This window comes from Arachis stenosperma, chromosome 10, assembly GCF_014773155.1.
Source record: "Arachis stenosperma cultivar V10309 chromosome 10, arast.V10309.gnm1.PFL2, whole genome shotgun sequence".
Classification (NCBI taxonomy): domain Eukaryota; kingdom Viridiplantae; phylum Streptophyta; class Magnoliopsida; order Fabales; family Fabaceae; genus Arachis; species Arachis stenosperma.
The window spans coordinates 124,826,109-124,836,687 of record NC_080386.1 but is presented as its reverse complement, the minus strand read 5'-3'; the positions used below and the strand labels follow the sequence as shown (position 1 = coordinate 124,836,687).

Here is a 10,579-nt window from a genome sequence, read left to right as displayed (position 1 = left end):
ATAAAAATATTAAACAATATGAATAATGAATATATCGGATGTTCATTTTATTAGATATGTAGATATTTATTCTAATATAAAAATTTAGATAAATAATTTAAAAATATAATGTATTTTAATTTAATTGATAATTATTATTATTGCTCAATAAAATTATTAGTTACCTATCATTATCCTTTTTTAAAAAGAAAAAAAGAAAGTGAGAGAAATTGGGATATGTATGAGTAGTATAGAGGATGGCAGGATGGGCAGTGAAAAGGGGTCCAATATTTGAGATGCAATAGACTTATTCTTTTTTCTCTCTCTCTCTCTCTTTCTGTTTCTGAAACCTCTGTGAAGCATGAGAGTGAGAGCCCCCTTCAAATCCATCTCATCACCGCCACAAATTGCATGAATCAATAACAATCATACATGGCCTTCCCTCCTTCTCACTCTTTCATCTTCCATCATGACCATCAACAACCACAACATCACCCTCTCCGTACAACTCCTCCTTCAGCCCCCGACTTCCCCTCTTTCCCGCCTCACCACCTCCACTTTCCAGGTTTCTAACTAACTTCTCTAACTAACTTCTTTAATTTCAATTTCCCCGCGTTTTTCGGTTACATGTTTTTATGTTGTTGTAATTCCAGCAGGAGGAGGTGGTGGTGGTGGTGGAGGCTCTTGGATGAAGCGATCCATGTCGTTTTCAGGCATAGACACCACCAAGAACTGTGGCGGCGGCGCCGGCCCTGACGAGTTAGCGCTACTGCACGGAGACGATGAGCTCTCCGACGACGGATCCCAAATCGGAGAGAAGAAGAAGAGGCTCGGCATGGAGCAGGTGAAGGCTCTGGAGAAAAGCTTCGAGGCCGGCAATAAGCTCGACCCGGAGCGCAAAATGCAGCTGGCCAAAGCCCTTGGGCTTCAGCCGCGCCAGATCGCCATTTGGTTCCAGAACCGCCGTGCAAGGTGGAAGACCAAGCAGCTCGAGAAGGAGTATGAGGTCCTCAAGAAGCAGTTTGATGCCGTTAAGGCTGATAACGACTCCCTCAAAACGCAGAATCAGAAGCTCCACGCTGAGGTAATATAAGTGTTAGAGATAAAATCATTTATATGTCTTAACAATTTTGTATCATGATATGTAGAGTTTGTTTATAAAAATATTTATAATTCTTCAGTAAATTTGGATAATTTTTTGCTAAAAATGTTTGTTTTTTGAGAAATTTCATCGATCTTTTTAGTTTTTACTGACAATATTATTGTTTAATTTAAATCTAGATTTTATTATTACCATTATGTATTGGAAATAGTATTATTTTTAATTTTTATTCTGGTGAAGTAGCATTATTACTGTTATGATTTTCAATAGTAGCATAGATAGATATTTTTTTTAAAGTATTAAATTGGTTTTGGAAAAGGCCAGAGGTACTTGAAAACCTCTTTGGATCTTGGTTTGGAATGAGTTCGTACCATTTTGAATAATTGGTTTGTGTCTTTGATCTTTGATTCAATTACTCAATCATTGAGTTCTGTGGTTTCAATCAAAATGTTTCTTTATTCTATGTATTTCTTTTTATTATTTCAATAAAAATAATAATCAGACTTCTCTTTTTTCATTTCTAATTGCTATATTATATTTGTTATTTCAGAAAAACTAAGGATTTTATAATAGATGTAGATGGATGATTTTATGTTTGAAGAAAAGTAAGCTATTAATACTCTTTTTTTTCCCGTTTAGAAAAAAATTCTTTACATATATATATAAAACTTGATGAACTTGATTTCATTGATTGAATTATATATGATCACATCATCCACATAGTTGATTTATAAAGTAACTGATTCCATCATCAAATGTGTGCTTGATTGTTAGTTGATCATTCTTATGAAGAGTACAATTTATTCACAGTGTATATGTGTGGCAGTGTCAGAACCCAGAAATCAGAACTACATTTTAATAGTAATCTTTGTTTCTCTTTTTCTATTGAATCCTCTGAGTCTCTGCCATAGTTAGATTCCAACTATGCTATTCATTAGTAATAATAAAAAAAATAAAAATAAAAATAAAAGTCGTTGGACTGGAGCTCTCCACATGGGAAATAGAACTAAAATATGATCATTATTATTATTGATTCGGCTTTTGCAATGTTATTACTTCTTTATCTGCGGTTTTTTAATCATTTAAAACCATGCCTAGGTTTTATATATTATGAAATAGCTATATATTAAGTGTACATATAAAAAATTATTAAATTAATTGTTAATATAAAAATAAATTAAAAATATAAATACATATTACTTGATTTAATAATTATTTTTGACGTGTATATATTATTTTTCATGTTTACTTTATTTGTAATGGTGTTTATGAATTTGCAGCTAGAAGCTCTAAAGGGTAGTAGGGAATGGTGTGAAAATGGAACAATGATTACCCTAAAGAAAGAAAATGAGGGTTCTTGGAGCAACAATGGAAGTGATAATAGCTCAGATATGAACTTGGATCTTTCAAGAACACCAGTGATGAATAGTCCAGTGTCTTCTTCTCATAATAATAATAATAACAATAATAATAATAATAATAATAATAATAATAAAAGCCTTGTTCTACCAAATAATTCTCTTAAGCCAGCAAGCATAACACAGCTTCTTCAATGTTCATCTTCTTCAAGATCAGATCTTCAAGATGAAGGCTTTTGCAACATGTTCCACAACATTGATGAGCAGCACCAGAATTTTTGGCCATGGCCTACTACCGAGAATCACCACCATTTTCATTGAACACTATATATATTCTTATTGAATTAAGAAAATGATTTTGGACATTATTAATTAATTTATATATATACATGCATGGTTTTAAACTGCCACAACTGCAATGGCAATATTGCAATTTAGAACCGTTATTATGTAAGGGTGAAATTTCATGATGATGAGATCAAAAGAAAGATCATTAGGCTTAGATCAAGTTATTATTTTTTGTTTTTCTACCAAAGTATCAGTTTCTTTTTTGCAATTTATGCTTATGATGATAATGTAGATTATTGGTGTATGTATAAAGTTTGAACAAATCTACTTAAGTGGTGTACTTTCAGTATATAGTGCAACTACTTCTTTCTCATTTCATCATCACACTTTAATAATTATTACTCTATTATTGCAAAATAAATATTATTTTGCTATAGTCTGGATAGGATGGAATACACCATATATATAATAAATCAATGTTAATATTAATATCTTCTTCATATAAATAATTAATCATTATTATATAAGGTTTAAGATATACTATAGCCCCTAATTAGTGGGTTTCCAGCACTGGCACGTAGTATGGGCCACAAATAAATTAAAATAGGATTCTCTGTTTGCATTCTTTAAGAAATTATTATTATTATTATTATTATTATTATTATTATTATTATTATTATTATTATTATTATGAAAATATATTGTTATTCCTATTTTTAATAGTATTACTTTACAAATGATTTACACATAATATTTTTTAATTATATTTTATATGATTTTTTTTTTTCAAAAAAAGTGATATTATCAAAGAGTGACTATCTATTATTATTTGGAATGATGATATAATTTAATGGATTGGGGGAAAATTGCATGGAAAAAGGTGGGGTTTTTGTGTATGAAAAAGTTCTCATAAGATCAGTGGTGGCTGACTTCATGGATAGTGTAGTAGTAGTGATGAGAGGATTAAAAAGGGTGCATATTGAGTGAGGAACATGTCATTTTATGTGTTGAAGAAAGAGCCAAATCTAGCTGTGATGAGTTTATATATAAAATAAAGTGTATGTGATACAATTACACCAAAGAGAAAGAAAGATTGTGGGGTAGCTTTCTAGAGGCAGAGTGATGAGAAGGATGCAATGCATGGTTCCTAATCACACAGTCAAAATAGGAGACAAGTCAATAGAGTATGGATTCAGAATTAATTAAGAGGAAGGAAAACATTTTGAAAAATTATATAATTAATTATTCAAAATTTTAACTAATTAATAAGAGAGGGTTCATTATAATTATTGAAAATTTTTATTAATAGATCTCTTATATTATATTGTTCACCTTACATATTAATCAATAATATTTAATTAAGTGAAATTGGGGAGAGATTCTACATGAAGAGTATATAATATATCTCCACTCAATACATATATAAAATAAAAAAGAATAAAGTTGACTAATTGGTCATTTTATATGGGTTGAATTAATACTTTAAAGTTAAATCTTTAATTTGTCAAATTAATTTCTTTTTCCTCTTACAACTTTTGCTAAATTTAATCTGACAACCGAAACTACTTAGCTCTGCATCTTGGGGAAGATCCATGTGACCTGCTGCCAAAGCAAAAGACTTCAATTTTTTCTTTCTTTCTTTCCTTCTTTTTTTTTTCTTTCTTTCTTTCTCTCTCTTAATTCTATGTCCTAAAGTTAATTCATTAGTAGCTGTCTGCCAAAAAGTTTGATCTATCTATATTTATACTTAAATAAAGTAGAATAAACATTACGTGGAGTAGTGCTAATTCATATTAATTAATAATAAAAGAAACATATAATAATATATAAACAAGCTAAGGTCATTGAGTGGAGTGAGTTTAATTACTGCTATTTGGAACATAGAAAAATATGGATTATTAATTTTTTATTTAAAAAAATAATTTTTAAATAATTACTAATTAATATTAATTAATTAATATAAAGTGTAATTTAAAAATATTTATTTTTGTTTACTATTGACTAAATTTTATTAGTTGCCTAACAGGATTATTGGAACATATACTACTGTTTCACCAAACTACTATTTTAATTTTAATTAATTGAATAATTGATGACAAGAAAACATGGTCACTTTCTAATGTTACAAATCTCACTCACTCTTGGAGTTTCATAGGGATCTAAAACGGTCACTTTTGGTCAAGTGTTTTCTCCTTTTGAGTTAAATAATTAATCAACCAAACCATTCTTTATTTTTATTAGAATAAATCAATCAATGCATTTTTCGATTCCTATGATTATTTATTTGAAGAATAAAATATTCTTTTACAATTTGAAAATCGTTAATTCATCATAAGCTATTTAAGAAATTTATAATTGGTTTAAATGATTTTTATATGCTGTGATCTGCTAATATGTCAGAAATTATTTAGATTAATTATTTAAATTATAGAAATTGATTAAAAAATTTTAAATTATAAAAAGAAGTTTGTCTCCCAAACAATTGATTAATAATCGAAAAAGATATTTATTCTCTAAAATGTCGAAATATTATTCATGAATTATAAAGAAAAAAAGTGTACGGATAAGTTAAATGCATGAAACTATTTATATATATTGCTTTGAGATTGTGAGTTGATATATATACGACATAGGTTAATTTTGTCGTAATTCCTTAGCTTGTTTATCTTAGTAGAAAGTAATATTAGAGGCTATCAACAGGACATAATTTTGTCCAATGAGTACTCCACTGGAAAATTTTGGGTGGTAAAATGAGTTATGGGGACTTTAGTAGGTTAACGTTCACAAATAAAAATCATTGGTTCTTGAAATACTCCTTTCGAAGGACACTTATTAAACTTGTGTATGATTTTGTTTTACAGAAAAATAAACTTTTATATTCGATTGTAGAAAATCTTAAAAATAAACTTTAATAAACTTTTATATTGCAGAAAAAAATTACATTAAAAAATTTGATAAATATATTTTATATTGAACTATGAATGGAGAAGAGGCATAATATTCGATTGTAAAAAATTTTAAAATCTAGAAGCAAGAATAAATTTGAGTCCTTTTCGTTTCTAAAATTACACAAATGTAACGCATACATGATATGATAAATTTTAAAATCTAGAAGCAAGAATAAATTTTTTTTTTGAATAAATTTGAGTTTTTTTCTAGATTTGTAAAACTTTTGACAAATACTAAGTTTTTCTCAAGATATCTTTTTTCTAGATCTGAAAAGTCTCTATTACTAACACCAAAACACTCATAAAAAAAAATTATAACACTCACAAGAGCACTATTATATGTAAATCAGCTAAAATTTATTTTATTTAATATTCATTAATTACTGCAGTAATTAATAAATATTAAATAAATCAAGTTTTAGTTTTTTTATTTGTTTTTTAACATTACTGTAAAAAAAAGAGAGACGAGAAGGAGGACTTGAGACTCAAATCTACGACTTTTAGGTGAGTATAGAGAGATTATGTCATTTGAGTTATAGCTCGTTAATTAGTCTAACATTATTTATTTAAATAGACAAATAAATTAATTATTTGACCAATTCAAATTGACTAGTAATATAATTAACTAGAAATTATATACAATAAAAAAGTTATCAAGTATTTTAAAAATAATGATATTCCAGTAATTTTAGCTATTAATTTTTATTTTATTTCATATATATGATAAATTCTGTCCAACCTTTTCTAAAATTAGGGGTGTACATTAAAAAATCAAAATGTGATTAACCGATTAATTAAAAAATTATAACCACATTTTGGTTAACTAATCTAATAAAACAATTTTAAAAATCATATCTATATTTTTTAAAATTGGTTAACCAAAACCAAATTAAAAAAAATCAGTTTTTAACCAGTTAACCAAAACTAAATTTTAAAAAATTTAATTAAAAAATGATTGATTTTTAGAAAATCGATTTTTTGTCCAAAAACTGGTTTTATTTTTTTAAAACAGTTTCTCTATTAAAAAATCAGTTATTTTTTTAAAATTCGTTTTTATTTTTATAATCCGTTAAAAATTAATTTTTAAATTAATAATCAATTTTATCATATAAACTTAATTTAGTTAATTAACCAAGATTAAATTTTTGGTTAACCAAAAAATAAGTTTGACTTTTGGATTAACTAAACCATATACAACCCTATCTAAAATAAAAAAAAATAAAGAGTAAGTTATCCTTTTAAGATATATTTTATTATTATTGAATTAAATAGATTGACTTATCATGATTAAACTCTTAATCTAATTTAAAATTTGTTAACCTAATTAATTAATTATGGTATAACTTTTTTAACAAATTAAAAAAATCCCTAGAGAAGTTCTGATCTAATATATATATCAATTCAATTACTAAAACTATTGAAACACCAAATTTTTCTTAAAATACTTAATAATTTTGCTATACAATATACATGTATAAATTCCAATAAAGAAGAAGTACAATTGTATTTAAGAGATTGGGGCCATATGATGAAGTGACACATAAATGATAGTAAAATATATATAAGCATTCATTAGGTTTTGATATGTGGTTGCAGGCATTCGCGGTTGGTTGCATGTATATGAATATGTATATATATCTATATACACAACATTCAGAGAAGACAAGATAGAAGTGATTAGTGAATTGTCTTTCCAAATTTGGATCAGCGTTAAGGACTAGCATTTCAATTTCAAAGGAAACAGGAAAACAAGTTTGTGACACTTCTCTACTTTCCTATCATATCATATATTGCATTTAATTTGATTCATTCATTCATGTCAAGTTGGAACCAATTTGGAAGTAATGCGTGTCCAAAACTATATACACCATACAAAACAAACAATACTAGCTAGTTGTCACTTCAATTCTGTTCTATCAAAATTGTAAGCAATTTAATTTCATGCTTTTGGAAGACTTTCTTATTATTCAGTAACATCGATATTTCATTGTTGATTTTTATTATGTATAAATGTATATAAATTTTATAATTGAGATCAATTGTTAAAACTATTGAAATATCGGTATTTTTAGAATATCCAAATTTTTATTGTTAATTAGTGATTATAAAGATAAAATAATGAAGATCTACATCGATATGTAAATCTAATAATATATAAGATCTATAGTTATTAGTTTGACAGGTGTTAGGACAGCATCACAAAAAAATATTCCAAAATAAAGCGTTTATGCTTTTTTTTTTTAAATTATTGATTGGAAATTAAAGGACACATGATTGAGAAATTGGTCAACTCTACTATATATATTTTACACAGACTTTTCATTAATCAAGTGTCATTATTATTGGTAATAAGATCTTTGGCTTCTTCACTAACGATGGAATCTCGATATGATTTTTTCTAGAGGCATGTTTGGCATTGGTAATATAAACTTTGAATTAAAATTATTGGTGGTGGTACTAATCTAATTTCATACAAAAAAAAATTTAAATTTTTATTGAGAGCGCGAGAAGAGGCTAATTTTTTTTATATTGTATAAATATATGTGTAATATATTGTTATGGGAAGATTAGGTGTTTTTTTTTTTATATAGTGTTTTATTTAAATCGGACGGTCCGATTTGTTTGAAGAAAAAAATAAAGTACAAATTGGAGGGTCCAATTTGTTTGATAAAAAAAAACTACAAATCGCATGGTCCGTTTTGTATTTTTTATTTTTTTATTTTTTAAAATAGAAATCGGACGGTCCGATTTCAATATTAAAAATTTTTTTATTTTCAGAAATACAAATCGGACCATCTGATTTGTGATTATTGATTTAAAAAATGAAACAAATCGGAGAGACCGATTTGTTCACACCATAGCAATGTAAAACTCATCTCTTCTCCCATCATTGTGAGATGCACTCAACTCTCTCCCACACAAAAAAAATAAGCGGCGAGAAGATAGAGGAGTTCTATCATTTTTATGTTTATGGAGACAGATTTATAAAATACAAATGAGTTTTAACCACAAGTTTATTTAATATTAAAAAATATAGGTAGACAACATAAATCAGTCAATTTTTTAAATAATTTTATTTAATAATTAATTTTAATTTTTTTTTAATTCAAAATTTGAAAATAATAAACATTAATTAAGAATTTCAAAAATAAGGATTGTCCAAAAACAATAATTACATATTCGTCAATTCACGTTCTAAACCTAGACCTACGAACAAACTCAAATCCTCGGGAGGTGTCGTCGTTGTCGTCGTGCCTACGCTGTTACCATACCGCCGCGCAAATCGATCAAAGACACTTCTACTAGAAGACACATGCATAAGGAGATACATTCAAGAGACACATTCACAAAAACACTTCTATTAGACATAACCATAAAAAAGACACTTCCACTAGAAGTTCGGCGAGGCCGAGCACGGGGAGAAGGTGTCAGGTGGTTGAAGGCAACACGACTTCAATGGAGCGGCGACGATAACCTTCATAAGTAGCGGCAGTGGTGGCGCTGAACTACTCGCGGACGAAATACCATTGTTGATGCTGATGGAAGCTCTCACCGACAGAAGACCAGTGATGACGCCTTGGGACAGGGACAAGGATGAAAGTCGGCGATGACTTGGGACAGAGAGGCCGCCCAGAACGTGCGTAGATGTGCCGGCCAAGACGACGCCTGGAACTAGGTGGAATGACGGACTCCTCGACGTGGCGTGGACGAGGACGCGGAAATTAATCGGCGCGGCAGCATCGACATTGAGCGGAACAGAGCTCCTGAGTGGCAGCTATGGCAGTGGAAGCCTCGACATTGGTGACCGTTCCACGTCGTCAATGACTTCACCGGCGGATGACGGCAGCGCAGTAGGACCGGCGAGTGCGGGAGGAACAAGAAGGATTCTCCGGTGATTTTTTTTAGGTAATGCTAGGTAACCAATGATTTATTTGAACAATATGAACAACGGGTCTTGAAATCGGTCTATTTCAACTAAAAGACACTACACTCTAATTTAATTGTTGAGTCTGCGGCGGAATTTTGACTTCTAATAGATAGAAAGTAATATGAAATTGAACACTACCCACAATAATGCACTAACTATAACAAAGTCAATACGAGAAAATAGGATGTGAATTAACTTTCTTTCTTATTTTTGATGATGTTGCAACTATATTGTTATAGAAATATATATAGCATCATCTATGCTATAATTTTAATGAATGAGAATAAAATTCTCCTATGAAAACTCCCTAGCTACAAGTTCTTTTCTATTAAAACTCCTTGCAAACCTTATTTTACTCCCTAAGTTTGCTCTTAGCCTTTCTTTTATTCTCACAATTCTCCACATCGTTCACACTTTGAAATCTACTTAAATTTTGGACGATCAAAATATGGTATTCATATCTAGTTGCATCATTTTTACAATGACTGCCTACGTACCCTTGTTCAGGATCAAACCAATCGTAGTTCCTCTATTTCTCCATGTAATGCCTAACATGAAGCAATATTGAGCAATTCCAAATAGTGTTGGAACTTATTTTCTGACACTACTTTAGTCAATATATCAGCAGGATTTTCATCTATGTGTACTTTTATAAGAGAAATGTTACCTTTATCTATAACATTGCGCACGAAGGATATTTTACATCAATATGTTTTGTACGAGCATGATGAACCTGATTTTTAGCCAAATGAATTGCACTTTGACTATCACAACTCAGATTCACGCAATCTTGCTTCAACCCCAAATCATCTAAAAGACCCCTTAGCCACACTGCTTCTTTCACCCTTCTGCTACTGCCATGTACTAAGCTTTTGTAGTAGATAGTGCCACTATAGCTTGTAACATCGATCGCCAACTAACTGGAGCACCTTGTATTTTATATACATAACCGGTCGTAGAACATCTTCTATCTAGA

The 10,579-nt window shown here is 29.2% G+C and overlaps 1 protein-coding gene across 2 annotated transcripts; it reads left to right on the top strand.

Moving 5' to 3' along the window:
• The first annotated feature begins 264 nt into the window (after positions 1-264).
• Positions 265-3,103, top strand: LOC130956193 (homeobox-leucine zipper protein HAT7-like). Of its 2 annotated transcripts, none has more exons than XM_057883240.1 (3): positions 265-544; positions 636-1,063; positions 2,362-3,103. In XM_057883240.1, the coding sequence occupies exons 1-3, from the start codon at positions 412-414 to the stop codon at positions 2,758-2,760; spliced, it is 960 nt and encodes a 319-aa protein (XP_057739223.1). In that variant the 5' UTR covers positions 265-411; the 3' UTR covers positions 2,761-3,103. The 2 variants fall into 2 exon arrangements, with proteins under 2 accessions (XP_057739223.1, XP_057739222.1); XM_057883239.1 differs by having other exon boundaries at positions 633-1,063.
• Positions 3,104-10,579: the final 7,476 nt, after the last annotated feature.

Excerpts from the sequence above, each read along its gene's own strand:
- LOC130956193 (XM_057883239.1), top strand. The coding sequence starts at position 412 with ATGGCCTTCCCTCCTTCTCACTCTTTCATCTTCCATCATGACCATCAA. Across the intron at positions 545-632 it reads TCACCACCTCCACTTTCCAG|CAGGAGGAGGTGGTGGTGGT; the intron begins GTTTCTAACTAA and ends TTGTAATTCCAG. Across the intron at positions 1,064-2,361 it reads ATCAGAAGCTCCACGCTGAG|CTAGAAGCTCTAAAGGGTAG; the intron begins GTAATATAAGTG and ends ATGAATTTGCAG.